This window comes from Rana temporaria, chromosome 2, assembly GCF_905171775.1.
Source record: "Rana temporaria chromosome 2, aRanTem1.1, whole genome shotgun sequence".
Taxonomy (NCBI): Eukaryota; Metazoa; Chordata; class Amphibia; order Anura; family Ranidae; genus Rana; species Rana temporaria.
In genome coordinates this window covers 277,885,650-277,912,005 of record NC_053490.1, presented here as the reverse complement: position 1 = coordinate 277,912,005, position 26,356 = coordinate 277,885,650, and the positions used below count along the sequence as shown (strand labels likewise).

The following is a 26,356-nucleotide window of genomic DNA, read 5'->3' as shown; positions in this document are numbered from 1 at the left end:
TTTGGAGAAGTTACTCCACATAAACATAATCATGAGTGATTGGACCTGCACAGGGTGAATGAGTTATACACAATCAATGCATATAAGAAATTCATCCAACTGCCCCTACTCATGTTAAATATATTATTCAGCTATTCATATATACACTTTATGTAAAGATTTTAAAGTTTTAAATAATGTGGGAAAAGGGTGAATCTGCTGTTGGTATGTTCATTGATGATATTTTTCTACGAGCTTAACTTCCACTGTTTCCTATTTGGAGGGCAATAGAGTGTGCTGAACTTTCTATTTTCCCTCTTTGGAGTGCATTCTACATACACTTTCTTGGCCAATCCACTAGGTCTAGCGACAGATTCACTGGCTGATACTCTTTATAGCTATAATACATACTGTATGAAGAATGCATCCAATTGAGTGGAAACAATAAATTCAGCTCAGAACATTGTCCTGGATGATAGTGAAAATAAAGTAAGGAAAAATCTTGTCAATGGGACACAGGTGGCATTGTACACTGTCACTGATATAATTTCAAATCCTCACCCATTCAATTCAACATTACAAAAACATTTCTCAAGTTCCACTTTAATGCCTTTCTTTAATGTTTGAAATGCACCAAAGGACAGATTTTGAAAACGAAGCAAAGATACATACATACATTTTTGTCTTGTATTCACTATTATGTGACAATGGTCACCAGTTGGGTCACCAGTTGGGAGCACAGATCAGTGCTTAGCATGTTTGTCATCATGAGAACTCTTAATAACCTACAAGTCACATCTACAGTGAAGTACATTAAAGCCTCATATCAGGCCACAAATGCACCAGTGATAGACTTTAAGGGCACACACAATAACTAGTTTTAACCAAAAAATCCAGGCAAATTTATAGAGTTAAACTCCATGCTATTGAATAACAGACTTTACATCTCTTTTTAAGTTCCTAGTTTCTATCAAAACTATGAAAGTCGCCACATGCTGTATAAAAGTATGGGTTGGAAGGGAATATGCAAAATAAATAGCGCAACTAATAATAAAAGTCCATTACAGACATACCCATAATAACCCCAGCTTGTTCAATTAAAGGGGTTGTAAAGACAAAAATATTTTCCTCTTAAATTAAAGTCTGACAGTAGCTGATAAAGTAAAAAGTAATGTTTTGCATTATAACTAGTTTGATACCTGTTGAAATTGAGCTGTTTTTTTCACCTCCAGCACTCCTGAATCGTTATTCTCACTGACTTCCTGGTGTGCGGTGCGCATTCATTCTTGCTACATCACGGCCTAATGGGAACTACAGTTCCCATTAGGCTTAGTCTCCATGCCTGTGAGGGATAAGAAAGCATCTTCATGCAGGGCTGTAGTCATAGGGAGGGGGTGAGCACATTCTGCTTTCCACCATGCAAAACAGCTCAGATGCTGGTGGAAAGCAAGAAGAGGAGAGACAGGAAATGGCATTTTCAAACCTGGATTACTGTATTTTGGAGGTCAAAAGGAAAAACGAGGTAAGTGATATTTAAATGCTCTAGCCTACAGCAATCAATTGATCTAATAAAAAACAAACCTTTAGTGTTCCTTTAAGCTTTTTTAATAAAACCTGTAAACTCATTGGTTTCTATGCAGAAGTGAGCCTGATTTCGCACTTTTCAGCTTTAGTAAATAAACCCTATTGTGTACTTAAAAGCGGGGTATGCCTGTACACACAGTCCATAAACCATATCATAATCACATCACCACAATGACACACGTGAAGAAATGTCCAACTCTCCAAAAGTGCTGTGCATGCTTCTACCAAACGAGTGAACTGAATACTCACCTCAATGTTTAACCTCATAAGAAAGGTCAAATATCACTTAAGATCTTTCCCAGGGCAATAGCTGGAATTAACTCACCAAATCAGCTTACTTATATCACCCCCTAAAGGCCCTCCACCGGCTTCAGAAACTACTTTCTCTCTTATCAAAAGGCATGGGTATACATAGAATACAAAAGAGGACCCATAGTGCCCTCCACATATAAAACAATTTATTCTAGCCCAGTATACAAAGTAAAATTTCAGCAATGCATGCACTAGTATACAGCCATGTGTTCACCAGCTCACCAAAAATAACTCTCAAAGTTGGCCACAGGATTACATCACAGGCTTAGCTCTGTGAGCTCGATCTTGTGTTTGGACTTCCGAAAGTAGGTCCTACTAAGGAAGTCCAATCAAAGGAAATAACGTGTTTAGAGGGTGCAGACAAGCCTGTGACATCATCCTGTGGCCATCTTTGAGAGTTATGTGTGGTGAGCTGGGGAACACATGGATTTATACTAGTACATGCATTGCTGAATTTTACATTTGTAAGTGCTTTCAATCTACTGAGCTAGAATAAACTGTTTTATATGTGGAGAGCACTATGGGTCTTCTTTTGAATTTTATGTTATGTATTTTGATGAGTGGTATTGTCGGGTATAACAGAGCAAGTAGTTCCTGAAGCTAGAGGAGGACACTGAGGGGGTGATATATGTGAGCTGATTTGGTGATCTAATTCCAGTTATTGCCATGGGAAAGATCTTAAAGTGTAAACCTGAAAAAAAAAAAAAAAAATTTAAAGAAAACTTCTACACGGTACAGTAGATAATGTCAAGTCATCTGTGCCCAGTCTTGCCACAAGGCGTTAATACAGCTCTGAGCAATCCTTTGTCTTTTTTTAGTAAGATAAAAAAACGACACACAGATACGTTTGTGTCACCACATCCCCCACTGCTGTGACTGATATCTAATTTCTTAATCTCCTGCATGGCTTGAGAGAGCAGAGTGTGTGTTACGATTCCAGCTTCAATTCCCCCCCTTTTTTTCCAGCTCTCCCAGGATTGGCTGCTCCACACCTCAACATGATTGGGCATGCTGAAGTCATGTGGTGCCTTTCCTGAGCTTTGACTGAATGCTAAACAAAACTCAGGAATGTAGAGGTGGGCGGTGAGTCTTGTGACATCATCACTCCGCTCAGGCAAAGTGACCCACCTACCGATTCCAGAGTTTTGCAGGGTTCCTACTGCTGAAGGGGGTGACATTTGCAAGGTAGAGATACATGCAGGAGGCACATGGCACATATTAATACTGTGCCATTAGTTTATACTGGGTGAGTGGTGGGTTTACATCCACTTTAAGTGTTGTTTGACCTGTCTTATGAGGTCAAACATTGAGGTCAGCATTCAATTCACTAATTTGGTGGTAGTACGCACAGCACTTTTGGAGAGTTGGACATTTCTTCACCTGTGTCACTGTGGTGAGTGATGTGATTATATTATGGTTTATGGACTTTGTATAATGGACATTTTTTATTAGTTGTGGTACACTATACTATACTACATTATTTTGTATATTAGCTATTGAAGGGGTGTTGTGGAATAACCTGCACATTGTTTGAACAAGCAGGTATTATTTGTATTCCTTTTTTTTTTATATTTTTGTTTATTATTTGAGATTGCGCTAATTGTATTTACAATTATCATGGGTTGGAAGTGACCGCTCTTTAAGATCATAGACAGAAAAGGAGGAGCCTTTAATTGTCTTACCAGTTCTCCTTTTTCTCCATTCGGTCCAGCTGGTCCTCGTTCTCCCTGCATGCCCTTTTAGTAGATAAAAAAAAAAATGGTTAGATTGGGTCATTACATGACACTGGGAGCAAACACCAGACAACACTGTTGCTCTGGGGCCATTTCCCAGTGTTTTGGAGCTGAAGCAATACTTACCCTATTTGTCAGAAAGATGGATATTGTTTACCATTAAACCAATACCTTCTTTTAATAAAAGCATTGGCCGTAGATCAAAAATGCCTCCAATATGGCAAGTTTACATTTTTAAATGTTAATACATTGGGTAGACTGTTCCTTTAGATGGTAGTTGATTCTGTCATTGATCCAGAATCCTGCCGATTATTTGTAGAGGCCAAATACTACAACAGAATCTAAGCTAACTGTGGGTTATAGAGGTAAGACATTAGACATAACCCAGGAGGCAATGCGACAGTTACATAAATGAATTAAATACAACAAAAGTAGATGCGAATGCCACCTGTTATAGTGACAGATGGAAGGAGGGATGTGCATCAGGCTGCAGCTACTTTTGCTCAGTAACAAACATTTTTTTTTAATCTAAAGTCTCTGATGATTAGTACATAACATATGAATACATATTAATGTAAGAATTTTCTTGGGTTAATAACAACAGATTTGTTTGTTGATCATATTCTACTACATGTATCAGAACTGAACATGTACCAATTTTAGCAACTCTAAAATCTTTGGAAAACTCTTTCTTTTCGTTTTCATTATATAAATTCTACTATTTTAGGAACGTTAGTAGCCACAGCCATTAGCAAAACAAGTTTGCTCGACACAGATCCCCCCACAGTGCAGAAAAAGTAACACCAAAGCGGGCAGGGTAGATGGGTCCCGCTCACCAAAACATATACAAAACACAGCTAGGGTAGACTGGAGGGTAAGTAGAATGTGTGACTAGACAACAAGGGGCTCACATGGAAAACATAAGGATAGAATGGTTCACTTAGATTATGGGAGTGATACACACATGACACAGTGATGTAAGTTCATGTAACAGCTCTGATATGGAATGAAACAAATTTCTTAGTTATAATAGTTCTGAGAAAGTTGGGCACCAAGACAACGGTAGGTTATAAACTCACCAAAATACTATAGTTTCCTCAGGCCTCGTACACACGACCGAGAAACTCGACGGGCGAAACACATCGTTTTGCTCATCGAGTTTCTTGTGAAGCCGTGGAGAAACTCGACAAGCCAATTTTCTCCATTCCCGTCAAGGAAATTGAGAACATGCTTTATTTTTGGCTCGTAGAGTTTCTCGTCAGTTTCCTCAACGAAAATGTACACACGACCGGTTTCCATATACATTTGGTCGTGTATATGAGGCCTCAGAGTTTCTACAGATCTGACATATTCTTGATTTTCTGTGTATTTCTGGATTTTGCCAGCATACTGTACATCTGTATATTAGATTTATTATTATTATTTTCTTTACACTTTGGCGCTATGGACCAAAGAAATAAGAAAGTTAGCTCCATGGTCTCAGTAAGCTTCATCTTACATGAGCACTTTTGATTCTTAGCTATAGTATTCTAAGCTTTGGACAGTCTTGGTATTGTCTTTGAATCGAATAATCTATGCATTGCTGTAACCTACTTTCTCTTATTAAGTGCTGGTTCACACTGGTGCGATTTCTGATGTGACTTCAGTCATACGGAATCGCTTGACAAGAGAAAATACATAATTTTTATCGGTGCCTGTTCTCATCAATGTGACTCTCTGCTGTGAAATTTTGGAAAAGATTCACATTTTGGGCTGAATTCGGAGCTGAAACTGACCAAATGACTGGAGCCACTGCAGAGAAATGTGAACCGGCTTTCACGGCCGGGCACTCACTGCGCATGCGTGAGCAGCGCTGCACTCCCTGAGTGGACAGGCGATCGCCTGGGACCTGTCACGTGTCCCAGGTGATCGCCTACAGGAAGGGGGCACCTAAGGTGATATGATGAGTCGCCTAAGCGGTCCCTGGGCGGGAGGAGGAAGTGGGACAGGAAGTCCCACTCCTACTGAAGCCCCCCCCCCCCCCCCCCCAAAAATGACATGCCAAATGTGGCATGTAGGGAGCAAGCAGTGGTTTAAGTGGAAGTTTCACTTTTGGGTGGAACGCCGCTTTAAAGTGTAACTACAGCCCAAACTTTTTTCTAGATAGAGTAGGGAAGGCTTAGAATGGTTTTACTGTTTTTTGCTGTCTCACTGGGAAAGCCAAAGCTAGTTCTTTTCCCTGTCTCTCTTGAAGAGGTTGTCTCATTCCCTGTCTAAATGATACAAAGTCACAAGTACAGGAAGTGAATGGAAGTTTCCCTAATAGGACCACAGAGCAGTGAAAACCTCACGCTACCCAAAGTAAAAAATGTTCGTGTGGGAGATCCAATGTATTGAGAATTTCTACTTCAATCATCATAAGAAAGCAACATTAAAAGACCCCCACTGCCATCAGCCATTTCATTCTCTACCTAGAATGCTAAACTTCTCCTGCAGTGTCTTTCAGAAGAAATCAGTTATTGCATCCATACCAGTATTACTATGGGAAATGTTATACCTGAATGAATGGGAGTAGTCCAGCAAGATAAAGTTAACAAAACAACAAGGGCCCGGATTCACAGAGACTTACGCCGACGTATATCTACTGATACGCTGTCGTAAGTCCAAATGTGCGCCGTCGTATCTATGCGCTGATTCTTTAAATGAGATACGCCTGAATTTTGCCAAGATACGACCGATGTAAGTCTCCTACGCCGTCGTATCTTGGGTGCATATTTACGCTGGTCGCTTCCGTTGATTTACGCGTTGAATATGTAAATGAGCTAGATACGGCGATTCGCGAACGTACTTGCGCCCGTCGCTGTTATCTACGTCGTTTACGTAAGGCGTTTTTCCGGCGTAAAGTTAAACCACCAAAAAGCTGGTCTAAGTCGTTTAGGGTATGGACGTCCGAAGTGCCGTTGGATTTTACGTTGTTTACGTAAGTCGTACGTGAATGGGGCTGGGCGTAAGTTAGGTTCACATCGTACGCATTGAGCCGTCGTATCTTAGGGAGTATTTGCAACATCATTCTGAGCATGCGCCGTTCGTTCGGCCATGCATTCACATGGGCTCACGCTTCATTATAATACTACACGCCCACTGCCTTGCTACTTTGAATTAGGCGGGCTTACGCCGGCCCATTTAAGCTATGCCGACATAACTTTGGGAGCAAGTGCTTTGTGAATACTGCTCTTGCCTCTCAATGTTACGTCGGCGTAGCGCATATGAGATGCGCTACGCCCGCTTAAACATACGCCGCTCTACGTGAATCTGGCTGAAGGTTTCCAAGCCTTATTACACTATGGGGGAGGGGTTATTGTTATAAGCCAGGGCCTGTTTTTCAGCTAGAGTGGATGAGCTGTAAAACAAGGGTCATATTGATAAAAGCAGTTAATCTGACATTCGCCAAACATGCACTGAAAGCAAATCTTCCTGTTGCATGTGTTTTTAAATGACAGTGACCGATTCACCACCAGTAAATTTATGGTATAAGTTACATTACCTACTCTATAAAAATGTCTACATATTTCTAAAGCTTTTACTAATGTAAGTTCTTTTTTTGTATGATGTATTGGATCTGTAGTTTTGGTGCCGAGATCTTGGTGCTTAAAAACTGATAGTTTAGGCACCCAATAGAGTAAACAGTGGTTTAGACGTTAGTCTAACGTTAGGGATTAGGTTAAGGATTGGATTTATGTTGCTAATTAGGTTTTAGGGTGTAGATTGATGGTTAACTTTCAGTGTAGATGTTACCTGCTGCTGTTAGGTTAAGGGTGTATTCAAATGCACTCTCACTACGATTAGATGGAAGAACTCAAGCAGGGGTTAATTAGCTGCAAGAGGTAGTTCCATTGAAATCAATGGGAGGCTGCCAACTCTAGCAGCTAATCATGCCCACTCATATATAATTACTCACACAGCAATCACATGTGAGTGATTGGCCCGGGATGCAGGCTACCTGAAACCTAGGCCGATCACTTGCATGTGATCACTGCATGAGCGAGTACATGTGAGTGGCAGTGATTAGCTGCAAGAGCCAGCAGCCTTGCATTGCTTTCAATGATGCTACCTCTAGCAGTTAATCACAGGAACCCCCACTGGGGTTCTTGCATCTAATTGGAGGCAGGGTGTATTTGCAGGTGTGAATGCACTCAAAATGTTAAGTGATAACTTTAGGGAAACGGTTACATTTTCCAGTACAGGTTATGGTGTTAGGATTAGGGTTTTCAACACTGAAAACCCTGTGCCTAGAACAAACAGTGTCAGGCCCCGTACACACGACCAAGCTTCTCGGCAGAATTCAGCCAGAAACTCGGTCGGAGCTGAATTCTGCCGAGAAACCCGGCCGTGTGTACACTTTCGGCCGAGGAAGCCGACGCGTTCCTTGTCGAGCCAAATAGAGAACATGTTCTCTATTTCCTCATTGTTCAATGAGGAAAGTTGGCTCGCCGAGATCCTCGGCGGCTTCACACAGAACTCGACGAGCAAAATGATGAGTTTTGCCCGTTGAGTTCCTCGGACGTGTGTACGGGGCCTTAGGCTTCTAGCCCAGAAACCTAATACTGGCTTTCATTTGGCTAAATCTCTTCAAGTTCATGCACCTCTAAATAGACTAAGTAATGTGGGAAGGTAAAATGTTTGAAAAGTAAGAATCAGGGGTCAGCTTTAGAAAGATTTTAGAAATAGAAGGGAGTCTAGATACACATAGGTGGAGGTTGTTTTACAAGTGATAAGACTTAGGGCACACAAGGGGTGAAATCTGAAGGTACATCAGGTGTGGCACAAGAGGTAGGCTTTTGGCACAGCGCTGGTGAAGTTATGTGACACATGGGGTTAAGGGTAAGGGGATCAATAAAGCGAGCAGCTGGGGGGAGGGTTACATTCTTACAGGTAATCCGGGGGAGCCAGGAGAGCCTGGAAAACCTGGGGGCCCCTGAGGGAAAAAATAGGGGTATCAAAATTCAAGTCCCAATGCCAGTAGGATGAGGAATAAGAGCACCCAGAGTAAGACAACCTGATCCTCTGGAGAAATCAGCATCAACAACATTATTAATATTGTTAGGTCACATTTTAAATGTTGTTACATTTTTCACACAAAAGACAAAACTTTTTGTAAAACAAAATCTGACAAAAATTATTTAACTTTTAAATAAAAATAGAAATGAACATCATTTAAGACTTGATTTTCAATATTCTAGATTGAAAGTGGGAACCTCAATTACTACAAAAAAAAAATCATTATTATGTTCTGGTCATGAGGCACCTTAGAATTCAGATGCATGTAATGGTATACCATATACCAGGGTTTCTCAACCAGGGTTCCGTGGAACCTAGGGTTCCTCCAAAGGTTACTGGGGGTTCCTTGAGCAATGATCAATTTCTGCCTCTCAGATAAGTTCCCACTGACAACAATAAACCTTTTTAGCTATCTGAAAGGAGGTAATTATTCCCAATCTCCACAAATGTGAGGAGCATTCTTCCCACTGACTATCACAGATATAGTGCATTTTATCAGGGGTTCCTTGACATTGGAAAGTTATTTTAAGCGTTCCTCAGTATTGAAAAGGTTGAGAAAAGCTGCCATATGCCATAGCTGAAAATTGTTGGTGCTTTGTCAAAAATAATTGTCTTTAAGGAAGAGTCTGAAAGTTATCTTATGGCATTAGTTCACTGGATCAGTTCCAACTAGGCATACAAACAGGGCCAATCCGCCCTATAGGCTCACTATGCAAGCCGCTTAGGGCCCCGCAAAGCTACGGAGGGCCACCCAAATTACTAGAGGCCCCCGACTGGTAAGAAGTCATTTTGATGATGAGTATACAGTAATACAGAACCAAGTATTATTTTTTGGTACAAAGCATTTTGTATGGTATTTGCAGAAATAGGTTCTCTGCAGCCAGCAACAATAGACCCCATCCAACAACAATAGACCCCCCCCCAGCAACAATACATATTCTCAGCAACAATACCACCCAGCAACAATAGATCTCTCCAGCAACAATAGGAAAGCCCAGCAACAATAGATCCCAAAAGCTACAATAGAACCCCCCAGTAACAATATACCCCCCACAACAAAATACCCCTCAGCTACAAAACTGTAGATCCACCCCAGCAACAATAGACTCCAACAGCAACAATAGATTCCCCAGAAGCCAGCATTAAATAGACCATTCATTCTACAGCAGATCTCTCCCATCAACGACTGACCCCCCCCTCCCCAGCAATATAAAATCCCCCCCGAGCAACAATTGATTACCCTCACCAGCAGCTATAGACCTCCCCAACAACAATAGATTTCCCCAGCAATAATAGATCCCCCAGCACACCCTAGGCATTATATAAATCCAGTGCGGGAGGTGCTGGAACTGCGCTCCCCCGCATTCCCACTGAAAAAATGCCCTCATTATAAGTACGGCAAAGGCCTGATTTAGAAATAATGTTTGCCATCATGCTTATTCTTATAAACATTGGGGATGAAAAAGGGACTTACAATTTGTCCAGGGGGGCCAGGAAAACCTCTTGGTCCTGTAGGCCCCTGTAATGATAAAGGAACAAATGATACTGATATATCATTAGAAAAAAACATGGCTTTTACAGGAAGAACCAATATTTTTTTACCTCTTCTCCTTTCATTCCAGGCAATCCTGGGTGACCTGTTACACCTTCACATCCAGGATCGGGTTCGTCTCCCTAAAAGATGAGAATGGGGGGAGAGTTGAGGACTGTTATCAAGGAGTATGACACATGCAGATGAGGACCACAACAGCTGTAGCTCAGAAAATTACTTACAGCTTCTTCATTCTTTTCCATTCGACACTGAAAAGAGAGGAAAGAAAAAGCACACAGGTAAGAATTTTTATAGCGAGAAAAAAAAGTAATGACAACACATTGTAAAATGGGATTTATTAGATTAATAAACATTGGTGAGCAGTACAGCACACAGCACAAAATAATCTACTAGCACAAATATTTAAGATTATTGCAGGCATGTGATCTGCACTGTGCTGGAAGAGAATTAGCAGACAGAGATGACAGGACAACATATAAATTGCAACTCATATACTCTACTAGTTTCCCCCAAATTATTTACACTGTTATTAGTATTTATTATATGCAGGTAAATTGAGGACAGCACACATATTTTTATTAGGAGTGAGGACACGAGGAAAGACAAAACTTGTTTACTGTGTTACAGCGTTAGACATATAGTTTAACATATAGACAATTTACTGTAGCAAAAAGACATATCATATTCGGACTTACTGACACAATACTGTTGCAGGACCACACCATATTTTCACACGCCCACTCTGCTTTGTCACTCATACGTCTCTAGTTCTCATTAACTACTTGCCCTCTGCCCCACAGCAGTTTTACTGCTATAGGGCGGCAGCTGTGCACCATATCAAGTATATATATGTGACTCCGGACCTCTGCCAGCAGGTGGCACATGTGCGCCACCGGCGGGACGCTTCTGCTGTGAAAATGTACAGCAGAAGCCGATCTGAAGGTCCCGGGGACTCAATGTCCGCCGGCACTCACTGATCGTGTGTAAACCATGTAGAACTGTGATCTACTTATGTAAACAGGGCAGATTCGGTTCAGACAGGGGGAAGGCATGGATACTGTGTCTCTGCAAAGCAGGGGCTAGAATCCACGTCTTCCCCTATTAAAACCCAGCACATATAGTATACACAAACACTGGTTAGGCACACAGTTAACCCTTTGATTGCCCTAGATGTTCCACCCATTCCAAGTCAGTGTCATTAGTACTGCGACAGTGCATATTTTTAGCACTGATCACTGTATTAGTGCCACTGGTTCCTGTAAAGTGTTAAAAGTAAATTTACCAACACAAATACTGCGCTTGTGTATAAAGTGCAAACAGATAAGCAGCAACAAAAAAATTGAGAAATATACACATAAACAAACATAGGATACAAAGTAAGTTGCGCTATTTACCAGCGCAACTTACTTTGTATCCTATAAAGTGTTAAAAGTGTCAGTTAGTGCCCGAAGTGTCAGTTATTCAGCCAAAATATATCGCAGTCCCGCTATAAGTCACTGATCGCTGCCATTACTAGTATTGATTTTTTTTCCATAAATACATCCCATAGTTTGTAGATGCTATAACATTCATGTAAACCAATCAATATACGCTTATTGGGATTTTTATTTACCGAAAACATGTAGAAGAATACATACTGGCTTAAATTTATGAAGAAATTTGATTTTATACATTTTTTTTTACTAGATGCTGTTTCTTTTTTATAGAACACAATAACAGCATTTATTTTAACTCAACATGTAAAGTGCACTAATTCCCAAAACTATTAAATGTAGCAAAACACAGGGGCAGTTCTATTTCTGTGGTCTGGTGTAAAACCTGGCATCACGCCTTGATAACTATCATATGACACTACATCATGGTTTACTGAAAAATGTTAGACATCCACACATATAACTGGAATAATATTTTAGCAGGAATGCACTACGATTGGGTGTCTCTGGTGACCCTGGAAAAAAACAGGGTGAACAAAACCAGATTGTATGGACTTTATATTTCATTCTTCTGAAGACATAGGAGTTGATTTACCAAAGGCAAATAGGCTGTTCACTTTGTAAAGGCACTTTGCATGGGGATTTCACTTTATTTCTGACATTACACTTTGCAAAGAATACCCAATCACTTGCAAGGAAAGAAAAAAACAGCATTTTTGCTTGCATGTGAATGGGTAATGGAATAGCTTTGCCCCATTTACTAACTCACTCACGCAAATTAGGGGGTGATTTATTAAAATTGGAGAGTGAAAAATCTGGTGCAGCTGTGCATGGTAGCTAATCAGCATCTAACTTAAGCATGTTCAAATCAGCTTTGACAATAAAACCTGGGAGCTGATTGGTTTCTATGCAGAGCGGCACCAGCTTTTGCCCTCTCCATTTTTAGTAAATCAACCCCTATTTGTCTTTAGTAATCAACCCCATAAGGACTGATGCTATAGTTCCATGCAGTCTTGTCAAATGCCATGCATGCATGTATTTGGAGTGGGAAAGATAGGTAACTAACATATAAAACATGTTAAAAAAAACACAGGGAACCTCGGTACATAAGCTAACATTGCTAGTAACAACTGAAAGCCATACAAATTAGTTACCCAAAAGTAGACATTTCCTTAAAAGCTTTCTTAGATGACCAGTCACACAGTTGACTGATTTGTTAAAGTTCTATTTGCTAATGTTCTATTAAATAGTAAAACAAACCCCAATACTAAAAATGTTGGTGCACAACATTTAAACACCAGGCTGTTGCCTGGTGATTCACACAATCTTTTTGACTGACATACAGTACAGAGGTTGATTTACTAAAACTAGAGAGTGGGAAATCTGGTGCATCTCTGCATAGAAACTTCCATTTTTTTTGTCAAAGCTTAATTAAACAAGATGAAGTTAGAAGCTGATTGGCTACCATACCCAGTTGCACCAGATTTTGCACTCTCCAGTTGTAGTAAATCCACTCCACACCAGCTGACAGCAGTGTCATTCAGATTTCCTCACAGATCCAAACAGCACATCCACAATAACAAAAGAACACATTAAACTCCAATTTTTTTACACATTTGCATTTTCATACCCTCTCACAGTCCTCTTCTCCAGGAACGCCAGGCTGTCCTTGCTCTCCCTTCTCTCCTTTCATGGCGCTGGGATTGTTCTGCATATTGGCACAGTCCCCACAAATACTCTGTATGAAGCAGGGTATATCAGATAAACTAGTTCACCCCCAACAAAGAGGCTGGTCCATTGTTCCAAGGATTTCCCACTAGACACATACACTTCACAAAAGGGCCACTAAAATAAATTAAACCTTTGATTCAGTCCCACAATCCTTTTTGCCATTCCCTATGACATCCTCACCTTCAGGACATCAATGTTTCGTTCTGCAGCCAGGGGTCCCTGAAAAATAAATGTGGGTGTTAGAGAATAGTCAGAAAACCGTAGGCAACATGGGACACACAGAACTGCACAGGGACCCTGCAAAGCGAAGTGACAACATGGAGACACCAGAAAAAGGATGGGAAGGTGTGCACATATTATAGCTGCCCTACTTCCCCTATTTGCCAAGGATTAGGGATACATGTAAAGAGCGTGGCACTGACACATAGCATAAGCACACCAGCGCTCTATACCTACCAGTTCTCCTGGCACTCCAGGTGGTCCTGGCATACCATTGTGTCCAGGCAAACCCTACAGTCAAGGGAAAAAATCTGGGGCTAAAGCACATGCTAGAGTCTCCATCATCTGCACTGTGTGTTTTTTTCACCCACTTATTACACTACCAATATCAACAATTTAGTGCTAACAGGACACACAGCACAGTAATGAAGGCTACTCAGCCCCTAGGTCAGGGATCCTCAAACTACAGTCCTCCAGCTGTTGTAGAACTACACATCCCATGAGGCATTGTAACACACTGACATTCACAGACATGACTAGGCATGATGGCAATTGTAGTTCCTGAACAACTGGAGGGCCGTAGTTTGAAGACCCATGCCCTAGGTGATAGCTGACTACTATTATCTTGTATCTATCTTATATGAACAATCTTATTCAATGCAGAAACTCTCCCTTCGTAAAGTCTGTACCTGTTTCAGAGCTCATTTGTCATAGGCTGGAACAACACATGTTAAAATAAGACTGATCAAAGGGTACATATGCAAGAGTATGACCCAATCTTAGGCCTCCAGCTAAGCTAAGATAGTCTGCTGCTATCCATTGACAACTTTTATGATGTTAAAGACTTTTCATGGGCTCATTTGGTCTAAAGTAGGGTAAATTACTAAAAAAACAAAAATGGACTGCATAGTCAAGTTTAATTGATTTCAGTTACATTCCTAGGAACAGCAATAGATCTAGTTCATCAATAGGTTGTGAGCAAATGTTTATGGCTTTGTGTAGTGTTGTAAAATTCTAAATTCAATTGCTCTAAAACTTGATTCACAATTCACTTCTATTACTCCCTAAGTGCCAGAACGTTTATATAACTTTCGCTTGTGGTAACTTTAACTAAACTAGTGTTCAAGAAGTACACATTTTGTTTCTGATTGCTTAAATTTTCGCACTTTCCATCCTAGCTAGATGTGTAATCTATAAATATAATTTTTTATTGTTTTGGGTGACTGTTACTTTTTGATGAAACTGAACTTCCTTAAAAGAAAAAAGTACAGAAAATAAAATTCACATTCAAGTGCAAGCACAACTTATCAGTATGGGCAGCACAGTGTCTAAGTGGTTAGCACTTCTGCCTGGCAGCATTGGAGTCGCAGGTTCAAATCCCAACCAGGACACTACCTGCCTAGAGTTTAAATGTTCTCCCTGTGCCTGTGTAGGTTTCCTCCCACACTCCAAAGACATGCTGGTAAGCTAATTGGATCCTGTCTAAATTGGTCCTAGCATGTGTATGAAAGTAAGTTAAGTACCCTCCTTGAGGGCAGGGACTGGTTTGAATGTGAACTATATATGTAAATTGATGGTACTATCCATCAATACCTGTAATAAAGTCTTCTGTCAAAAAAAAAAATATTTATTTAAGATTTATAATAAAGTCTTCTGTTTTTGATAAAGTACCTTCAAAATGCTCCTAGCCCTCCAAATCCTAAATTCAAATACTGGAATTCTAAAAAGAGACGACCATCATCAACAATCAGGTTCCTACAGCACTGGTATTGGACTAGTAGTGGACACTGAGGTGGCATGCCACATGTTTGACTTTTAAAAAGTCAGTATTTGCATATGGAGCTTGTGGTGCTTTGGGTGAATATGCAAAATAAAAAAGCCTGATGATATTAACTGTTAAGTTTTAATGCCTGATGTCAATTTTGTTTTATGGACTATGACTTTGCCTTAAAATATGCTTGTCATAAAAAAAAAAAAATGAAAAAAGCTCACAACATTGCAAATACTTCCTCTAAATATAAAAATGTTCTAAGACTCACCTGTAGCACATTATGTTAGACCATAGATCTCTAGAATAGCTCCTGCAGTCTGCCTATTCATGTCTCCTCTGTGTTCATTATGTATATCATTGTGGCTGGGGAGACTGTGCTAACAACAAGTTTATTGTGCCTACACATTTTCACTCAGAAAGTGAAGAACAATGTTCTAAGAGAATACAAGGAGAATTAAGAATACGGCTCACCTGATGACCTTGTAGTCCGGGAGGACCAGGAGGTCCGGGTGGTCCCGGGGGTCCCTGAAACAGAGGGATCAACAAACAAAAATAGATTAGAACTGACTAACTGGGAAGGCAAGTGCTTTTGTGTAGTCACCTGCAGCTGTTTATTATTTTATTATTATTTATTAAAATACATTTATACCATGCTTTACTTGTGATACACTGTGATATTCTGAAAGGCATCTTTATCATACTGTAATTTTGTTTTGTTGTTGAAAGAATACTAATCCTACAGCTCTCATCAATCATTACTTACTCAGGTCGGGTTCACACCCATGCAAATTGAATGCGCGTTTCCCCGCATTCAATTCGCATAGCAGGAGAATTTGACTGACTCTCTATGGAGCCGGTTCACATATCTCCGCAGCGGGTCCGGTGTGGTGTGCCAGAAAAACTAGTGCCTTTTTTGGTGCGTTTCAAGCTCGATTTCAGCCCAAAATGTGGGCTGAAATCGGACCTGAACAGCTGAACGAGCACGCACCGGACTCCTGCTGTGCGCCGCATGTGGCGAAAGTGTGAACCCGGCCTCTAAGTGCTCTTTTATATTTTGTAATGTTGTGGTGCACTACTGCACACACTTAACATGCAGTATTGTGCACAGTACCAAAGAGTGCATTAAAGCAACACATCAATTTGGAATCGGCTGCCAACATACCTCAACCGTATTGGAATCTGTTTTTACGCAGTGCACAACAATGTATGGCAGGTGTGTTGTCGTTCACTGCAGTGCAAAATGTATTGTCAGTTGCTGTAGTTGTGTGTTCAGGGTTTATTCTAAATGAATGGCAATAAACCAAACAAGCTATTGTGTGTTATAGTAATGCATAGGTCTGAATCGGGCCTGAATGAAAATGCAACCAGAATTTCTGCTAACAACTGTTAGAATTAAAGTCATTGTAAAGCATTTTTTTTCTCTTTTCTTATATAAAAATAACAAACATGACTATACTTACCTGCTCTGTGCAATGTTTTTTTCCGCATAGGATGCATTAGGGTGAAAACCCTTAAGGCTTTAGAACCACTTCAAAGCGGAAAATGGGAAGCTTTGGTTGTTTGCTTCCTCCCCCCCCCTTCCGGGAGACCTCGTCGTAGCGAGGTCCCCCGGAAGTTCAGCTCCCCATCTTCTTCCCCTGATGCCGAGCCATTCACAAAGCGCAGCGCACTTCAGGCATGCGCAGTAGGAAACCAGCTGTGAAGCTGCAACCCTTCACTACCGGCTTCCCTTACATAGAACGGTGGTGGCAGCATCTGAGAGGCAATTGAAAAATTGTCTGAGGTGCCAACATCATGGGATTTCTGGATAGGTAAATATCCTATTAATAGTCAACAGCTACAATATTTGTAGCTGCTGGCTTTTAATTTCTTGGTGGGGGAACTGGAGCGCCACTTTAAGACATACAGATTGGGGTTGATCTACTAAAACCGGAGCATCTGTGCATGGTAGCCAATCAGCTTCTAACTTCAGCTTGTTCAATTAAGCTTTGGCAACACAAAACTGGAAGCTGATTGGTTTCTATGCACAGCTGCAGCAGATTTTGCACTCTCCAGTTTTAGTAAATTAACCCCATTGAGATATTTAGACATTTAAAGCAAATGTCAGATTAGGTGTACAATATTGTAACCTGTAGGAATCTTGGCTACATACTATATACAGAATATATTTTTCTTGGGCTCAAGTTTTGTCAGTTCTAGAAGAATAAGAAAGGAATCTAGAGAAAACAGAGCTAAATACAAGAATAGTACACTAGGCTCATGTCTGCTTGGTGTATGCATTTTCAGTTATGGGCTAGCACTGTTCTGTATTCATCCAGTCCCTGAGTGTTAGCATATCTACTGCCAGGAACGAGGACCGTGTGGCTAAAGGTATAAGTCCATGCTAGTCAGGGTAAATGTTGAATATAACTTTAACAGCACTTTTGGCAGTTGAGGTGGGTATGGGTGTTTGCCGCATACCCAGTTTTCCTTTCAATCGTTTTTTGTTGTTGGTGTGTGTGTGGGCATGCATCCTTACATTACTAGCAGTTGTTTGTGATTTCCTTTAAGTTACTGTGTATATGGACAAAAACTTGTTTTTGCCATTATGTTCTTTCTAATAATGGGCATTGTAAGCATCAGAAAATATGCATGCATCTCAAAGACACCTTCATGTACATTGATGATTTTTAGCAAATATTAATTATAATGAATAAATTATGAATACGAATCAATTTATATGAGCATTTGGCATCTGTTCTAATCTGCTAACATGCATGGCAATAATTTTACCAGGAAGCCTTTAGGCCACATATTCATGTATTTTGAGTTAATGAGAGGAGGACAAAGGAGAGAAAAGGTAAATGTCAGGTAAGAGTCATTGTTGATAGAGAGATATTAAGAAACAGAAAACCCAAAACTGACCTGAATTCCATATCGCCAGAAATCACCATTTGATGAATCCTGGAGATCAAAAAAGGTTCAATGAGCCAGTTAAAGATTAGTCACTTCCACTTCAAGCAGAAGTACGCACTTACCATCCATGGTCCAGGAGGACAGGAACATACTCCACCCTCTCCCTAAAATGAGATTAAAACTTCATCAGCTCTTCTGCTTAGCTCAGTTTGCCAGTCTCTGTACAGTAATAACTTAGTGAAAGTGTACCCTTTCCCTGTATTCATGTAGTCATTAGATAGCAGAGATCACAATACATTAGCCAGATTAGCAAGAAAGCAATCAGTACTGTAAGGTTCCAACTGTAGCCAATCACACTGTAGGTAAGGGAAGACAGATGACTATTTTACGGTCTTTATTTATTATTCTTCTTCATTTTTAGATTGTACTGCGACAGCCCTGCACTACCCTTGCCCTGATGAAGAGGCATTACTCTCCATAGCCTCGAAACGTTGGCACAACTGTCTCTACTCAATAGACAGTTTATTGAGGGTTTCCTTGTACTTTCTGTCGCTATAATAATTTTTTCTCCTTTCTTTTATGTTTTGTTATTACCATTGTTAAACGCCGCCGACCTTGGTTTGTCCTAGGTTGCACTTCCTTTCCTTTCCTTTTTGGTCATTTTGGATGCTGTTATCTAACGTTGCAATATTGATTTATATGTGTTGTTTATAGACAACAATATTTAATAAAATTTGATACATTTTTTGATACATATTGATGACCAGTTAGTTTTTTATTTATTAACCAGTCTCCCAAGTTTAAAGTCCCACTGAGGAAACACACCACCCTTGGGGGTATACAAATTAATTTTACAGTCTGTGTACCAATGGGTACATTTCACATTCTGTCCCATAGGCAGAAGTTAGAGGAAATCTACAAAGTGAAGGACATTCCTGTCTTAGGCATCCCATACATTACAATTTTTTGGAAAGTCAATTGGGTTGAATAAAAAAAAAATGACCTGGTTCTCCCATCCACACACTTGATGTAGATGGGGCAATGAATCCAACCGAATATTTGTATTCTGACAGCTGGGAGACTTCCCTGTTGTTGGAACACACAGATCAGCACTGCCAGTTATAGCCAACGGAACTGACTGATTGGAAAAATACCAAACCCACCCTCAACCAACTTCTGTACAACCAATCTGCCTATACATGAATTGAAACTGGGCTAGTCCCTGCTGAACCTCGAGCCAGGTATGGTCGACATTAGACAGGTGTCTCTATTGGAAGATTTCTCCTCACCTCTTGTTCTGGAGACAATTTTGGACTTCTCCTCACTTTCTGTTAGGGTTGAGTTCACCTGCCGGTGGAACTGGGGTTCACTTTGCAGATGGCTGCAGTTCCAGTGTCCACCAGCGGGTGTCTCCAAGAAGCCAGCAGGTTCTGATCAGCCACACCTGGCTCCAGCTGCCAGGTGGATATTTAAGGTGAGCCACCTTAAATATCCACCTCCCTTCCCCCAGGGCGTCACTATCCTGTCTGATCGCCTCCTTGCTACCAGATTGTGCCTGATAACTTTCCCTTGTCCTGATCCGTCCTGCACCCTTCTGCCTTGTTCCATGCTCTTGTACCCAGTCGTGTTTCCCCTCCTTGCATCCCTGTCCCTTATGTTGTAGATATTGAATGTAGATAGCAGTTAGGTTCCTTAGTTATTCTTGTTCTTGTTTGCTGGAGTGGTTTATGTTCTCACTGATTGCTGTGTATGTTTATTGGTGTGCGTTCACTGTAATAAATATCACTTTAATGCTAAATACTTTGTTTGGTCTCAGTTCCTCTGTGTAGCTACGTGTCTGGTGGTCTTAGACGCTGATTCCTGACACTTTCTGTTCTGGTGACAAGAGTCATCTGTACAAAGGGGGGGGGGGATTGACAAGGGGTTTGATTCTCACCACTCTATTCAAAACTAGAAAAGTGGTTTTGCCCACAGATACACCTTAATGAATTTGTTTCAGCTAGGTTTGCTTATAATAATGTAAATGTGGATCATAACCTATTACAACGACAGCCTCTCACTGAAGTATCTAGTAAAAAAACTTTTACAACAACCTACCGTATTTATCGGCGTATACCGCGCACTTTTTCCCCCTTAAAATAAGGGGAAAATCGTGGGTGCGCGATATACGCCAATACCTGCTTCCCGCGAGTTTGAACTGCGCCGCCGACATATACCGAGCGCAGTACACTCTGATACATTCGCCAAGGCTCGGCTTCGCTCGCGGTCATGCTCTGTGACTCCTCCTAGCCTTTATGCGTGAGAAGCCGAGTGTGGCCGAGCGTGCCTGAGTGTACTGCGCTCGGTATATGTCGGCGGTGGCGTTCAAACACAGGGCGGGAAGCGGGGATTCGACTCAGAGACAGCGCCGGAGGACACCACCGAGGCCGCAGACGGACACCGGACCGGACAAGGCAGTAGATGGAAGCCGGGCAAGACACCGACGAGGGGCATTCAAACTAAGTATTTTTTTTTCTGAAATTTTCCTTCCAGGTTGGGGGTGCGCGCTATACGCGGGTGCGTGCAATACCCCGATAAATACGGTATTGGTAAAAGACAACTTAAATGTTTATTACATCTCAGTCAGGAAAAATGAATAGATTGTTAAGTCACATTTAGAACTATATAACATAACAAGGAAGATTGTACTTACTTTTTCACCTCTGTCCCCCTTGTCTCCCTATATAAATAAAAGTAACGACATGTAACTATGACAACAGATAAATATTGCAATGAAACAATAAAGAGTGAAAGGATCGAGTAATTGATCAAAAAGCATAGACTAAAGTTACCACACAACTAATTTACTTCTAACACACTGCAAATGTCAGATTTTACCTCTGAACAAATCTAATGAAAATAGCAGAATGCAAAAGACTTCTTCTGACCTCTAAGTTTTATAAGATATAAAAAAAACAATGTCACCCCTATCCTGATAATTAAACAACAGACCTCAAACAGACAGGATTTTTCATTGCCGTAGCTTGGCAACAATGGAGAAGCTGACCTTCTCTTCACTACGGTACACATAATTTCAGCCCCAATAGGGGATAATGGCCTACCTGTCTACATGTTGATTGTCAGGACTTTATTTTCTATAGGGAGCTGAGGGTGCATGTGCGGTAATGAAGAGGAAGTTGTCTTCCCTGCTGCCGCAACAGAGACCAAATTGTTGCCAGGCCTAGACAGTGGAGAGGCACATCTGTATGGCTCACCATACACATTACAATCTGACCGTACAATTTCTGTACAATTAACTTTAGATCTGCCAAACCCCTGTAATTTGAGGACCTACCTAAACTATCCAATCAATTTATATCAAATCAGCCAGGCCTGTGCAGTACATACTTCTTGGTCAATCTAAAGGAGATTGTAGAATACGATTGTAACATGTATGGTAAACTTCTGTGAGGTCTTTTTTTTTACTTACAGGTATGCTACTACTAAAATGAGGGGCTGGGTGATATTTGTAATTGCATACAATTACTGTGCTTCCTATTTTACAGTAATAAGGAAAGTTCCTTCTTTTTTTCACAATGCAGGTCTATGAGAGCCAGCTCATGAAGACAATGCACTTACTGGGTTGCTGATATCAACAGTTATCAAACAGGATACATGGATAACTGAGGATCAGGCAAGTACAAAGCTCCCTCTAGTGGTGACGTATTAAATTAAATAGTGCAGAGCTACCCAAACAACTAAAATGGGCTTAAAACAAATTTACTATAACAAAACATATACAGTACATGTGACTTATAGAAGTCATAAATAAATCAGCAACAAGGGTGGCATAAAATGACAAAAAAAAATACTTATGGTGCTCACTGTATACAGGCATACCCCACTTTTAAGTACACAATGGGGTTTATTTACTCAAGCTAGAAAGCGCAAAATCAGGCTCACTTCTGCATAGAAACCAATGAGCTTCTAACCCCAGCTTGTTCAATTAAGCTTTGGTAATAAAACCTGGAAGCTCATTGGTTTGTATGCAAAAGTGAGCCTGCAAAATGAAATGATGGATTTAATTACAGATGTGCCTTTTACTTACTGGTCTGCCATTAGTTGCTGGATATCCTGGTTTTCCTGGTGTGCCATCACGTCCCTGGTGGAGAATTTACATGGTTAGAAGCATGTAGTGTAAAAAAATTGAGGTTTTCTCTAAGCCATACAGTATAGATAGTAAAGATATGCTTGTTTTACTCTAAATGACATGTGTTTTTCAAAAAGCATACAGCAAAGTCTATTTTTTTTTTTTTTTTTAATTGTTGCTTTGTTACAGCTTTCATTGTAACTTATCAACTAGGGGGATAGTTTACTGATAAACATTCAATGTGACAAGCTACATATGTGTGCTGTCTCTGGTACTTTGATGTCATGTGTCTGAAAAGTATATAGTGATGCACTGAACACATGCCAAGCGTGAGATATCTAAAATATGTTAAACTATGAGGACTGCAGGGTGCCCCTGTGCCAAGAAACTATTTCCAGTAATCTTCTAGGATGATACAATTTTCTTAGAGCACCACCTCATCAGTCTACACTGGACACCCACTGGAGACACACACTGTAAACTGCTATACTTTACAGCAAAAGCAAAAAACAAACAAAAAAAAAAATAGGCATTCAGGAGGTGGCAGCATTGCCTCAAGAATGCCCGACAGCGGCTGCTTAGATGCACTCTGAAAAGTGTCCCACCGCTTATCCTTTTTCAGAGAATGTGCTAGTGTAAACTTAGCCTTAAGTTTCTACTACTTTTTACAATGTTTACTTAATGTTGGGTCAAAAAAAAAAAATTCAAGTGTCCTTTAATAGAAGAAGATTTTGTGGCTGTAAGGTCAAAAGTATCTTCTTTTAACTCTGATATAATTCTTTATTGCAGAGGTGACTGCTTGACAAGACGCATAGCTATAAATTACAATAAGCAAAACTGACCTTTCCAGATAAGAGCCAAATCACAGATATATTATATTAAGCTTCTCAATTTGTGCACAGTTTCCAGCTTTTTTTGCTGACAATACTGAGATTTTAGATAGTTATGTAATTGTTATGGATACAATAACTATTATAAATTATTTAGTATTTATGATAGTGTCTTCTACTTTTATACTAAGCTGATATGTTATCAGTGAACCTGTCAAGGTGCTTTATAGAAAAAGTAAAAGAAGGAAGAAAGAAGATATATCTATAGCAAAGACATAAGATAAGGAAGGACTATACTGAAAATTCGTATAATAATGTTTGGCATGGCTGAAAGAAGACAAGACAAAAACCTTGAGAACATAGTATGCTCTTCACACCTGTATTCAATGGGGTTGATTTACTAAAGGTAAATAATACGTAGGGTACCCTACATAGATTGCTCTATGTATGGCTAGTTATTTAGGGCAAATAATGCAAAAGGCTATGTCTGAATCTTTGGTGTGCAGGAAGTATGCACATATGTATTTTTTCCACTTGCTTACTGTTTAGGGTTAGATTGACCACCCTTTAATATATATATATATTTCAATTGTTTGTTCATTATTTAATATGTTATTAAATATTATTTTTAATGAGAGCATGTCCTAATCTCCATTTTAGAAAAATTACACTACTCTCGGTGGGCAATATTGCATCATTTTTAAATTTTGCTAATTCCCTGTTTGCTACAGGACTAAAAGCAATAGTAAATGTCTTTAACCACTTGCCGACCTCCTCAGGTAAATATACGTCAGCAGAATGGCACGGACAGGCACATCAACGTACCTATATGTCCTCTGCTTGACGCGGGTGGGGGGTCCGATCGGGACCCCCCCGGTACATGCGGCGGTCGGCAAGCCTCGGGGAGCGATCCGGGACGACGGCGCGGCTATTCGTTTATAGCCGATCCGTCGCGATCGCTCCCCGGAGCTGAAGAACGGGGAGAGCCGTGTGTAAACATGGCTTCCCCGTGCTTCACTATGGCGGCGCATCGATCGAGTGATCCCTTTTATTAGGGAGACTCGATCGATGATGTCAATCCTACAGCCACACCCCCCTACTGTGGTAAACACACACACACTGAACCCTAAATGTTACAGCGCCCCCTGTGTTTAACTCTCAAACTGCAACTGTCATTTTCACAATAAAGAATGCAATTTAAATGCATTTTTTGCTGTGAAAATGACAATTGTCCCAAAAATGTGTCAAAATTGTCCAAAGTGTCCGCCATAATGTCGCAGTCACGAAAAAAATCGCTGATTGCCGCCATTAGTAGTAAAAAAAATAAAAAAAATAAAAATGCAATAAAACTATCCCCTATTTTGTAAACGCTATAAATTTTGCGCAAACCAACCGATAAACGATTATTGCGATTTTTTTTACCAAAAATAGGTAGAAGAATACCTAAACTGAGGAAAAAAAAAATGTTTATATATGTTTTTGGGGGATATTTATTATAGCAAAAAGTAAAAAATATTGAATTTTTTTTTAAAATTGTCGCTCTATTTTTGTTTATAGCGCAAAAATTAAAAACCGCAGAGTTGATCAAATACCACCAAAAGAAAGCTCTATTTGTGGGGAAAAAAGGACGCCAATTTTGTTTGGGAGCCACGTCGCACGACCGCGCAATTGTCTGTTAAAACTACGCAGTCCCGAACTGTAAAAACCCCTTGGGTCTTTAGGCAGCATATTGGTCCGGGGCTTAAGTGGTTAAAATAACAATGAGCACAGAATACAACACACGTGCAATGTTTTCTATGCTTTATAAATAAACACTGTTGCTTTGCTTATAGATTAATGGTTCAGTGAAAAAAGTTTGTGCCTAAATAGTTGTTTGTACTCACCGGAGGTCCCATGGCACCCATTCCAGGAATTCCTGGGTCTCCTAATGACCCTTTTTGTCCAGTGGTACCCTGAAGAAGGAATTTTCTCAGTTACTTATAATAGTTTATTGTAATTGCTTCAGAAATGATTATAGCAATGGTGTTGGTTGCCTAATCTACAAATTTAGGGCCAGATCCACGTAGCAGATCGTAATTTTCGGCAGGCGTAGCGTATCGTATTATGCTACGCCGCCGCAACTTTAAGAGGCAAGTGCTGTATTCACAAAGCACTTGCCTCTAAAGTTACGGCGGCGTAACGTAAATCTGCTTGCGTATGGGCGCGGAATTCAAATGTTAAAGATGTGGGCGTGTTTTATGTTAATTTTACTTGACCCAGCGTAAATTACGTTTTTTCTGAACGGCGCATGCGCCGTCCGTGGGGGTATCCCAGTGCGCATGCTCGAAATTAACCCGCAACAAGCCAATGCTTACGACGTGAACGTCATTCTACGCAAAGCCCTATTCGCGAACGACGTCAAATTTTCAAAATTCGACACGGGAACGACGTCCATACTTAACATTGAGTACCCCTCATATAGCAGGGGTAACTTTACGCCGAAAAAAGACTTACGGAAACAACGTAAAAAAATGCGCCGGCCGGACGTACGTTTGTGGATTCGCGTATCTAGCTAATTTGCATACTCGACGCAGAATTCGACGGAAGCGCCACCTAGCGGCCAGCTTCAGGCGTATCTTGTTTTGTGGATACAAAACAAAGATACGCCGGAGCAAAATAGAAGTTACGCTGCATATCAATAGATACGCCGTCGTAACTTCTTCGTGGATCTGTCCCTTAGTCTTTCATATCGTTTTATTGCCTTCTGGGGAAAAGCTCAATTAAGAAGTGTGGTTGAACGTCTGGTGGATTAACAATTAGATAATGTGGTCCCCTTTTGTGCTGTCCCCCTGGTGGCGTTGTGGCAACCTCGATCATTGATGCATGTTCTTTTGGTTAAAGTGCGTTTACGCACATTTCAATAATGTTTTTACCTACAAATGACGAACAATATACTAAATTGGAAACCAATAATAGTTTACTATTTTTCCTTCTTAGAATATCTATAGCTCCTGAAGAAGCACTCAACTGCGAAACATGTAGAGCTCATGCAAAATTACGTCTACTAACAATTACGCTGGTCATCAACCCACGTTGCTGTCCTTAGTGGACTTGTATTGATTTCAGTGGATTTATTCTCATTGTTTCAGTATCACAGGAATGTTCTGTGACA

At 40.5% G+C, this 26,356-nt stretch overlaps 1 protein-coding gene across 7 annotated transcripts in view; it reads right to left on the bottom strand.

Annotated features, from left to right (window-relative positions):
- Positions 1–26,356, bottom strand: part of COL16A1 (collagen type XVI alpha 1 chain) — a 249,859-nt gene that overhangs the window by 26,387 nt on the left and 197,116 nt on the right. For 2 of the 7 annotated variants that reach the window (XM_040337082.1, XM_040337081.1), the window contains exons 37-50: positions 25,089–25,157; positions 22,334–22,387; positions 20,939–20,965; positions 18,369–18,410; positions 18,256–18,294; positions 15,823–15,876; positions 13,818–13,871; positions 13,542–13,580; positions 13,261–13,368; positions 10,419–10,445; positions 10,248–10,319; positions 10,120–10,164; positions 8,518–8,562; positions 3,558–3,611 (exon numbers count right to left, since the gene is read on the bottom strand). In XM_040337082.1, coding sequence (XP_040193016.1) covers positions 3,558–3,611; positions 8,518–8,562; positions 10,120–10,164; positions 10,248–10,319; positions 10,419–10,445; positions 13,261–13,368; positions 13,542–13,580; positions 13,818–13,871; positions 15,823–15,876; positions 18,256–18,294; positions 18,369–18,410; positions 20,939–20,965; positions 22,334–22,387; positions 25,089–25,157 — 729 coding nt within the window. The remainder of the gene's footprint in view (positions 1–3,557; positions 3,612–8,517; positions 8,563–10,119; positions 10,165–10,247; positions 10,320–10,418; positions 10,446–13,260; positions 13,369–13,541; positions 13,581–13,817; positions 13,872–15,822; positions 15,877–18,255; positions 18,295–18,368; positions 18,411–20,938; positions 20,966–22,333; positions 22,388–25,088; positions 25,158–26,356) is intronic. The other 5 variants (XM_040337083.1, XM_040337086.1, XM_040337084.1 and 2 more) reach the window with 5 other exon arrangements.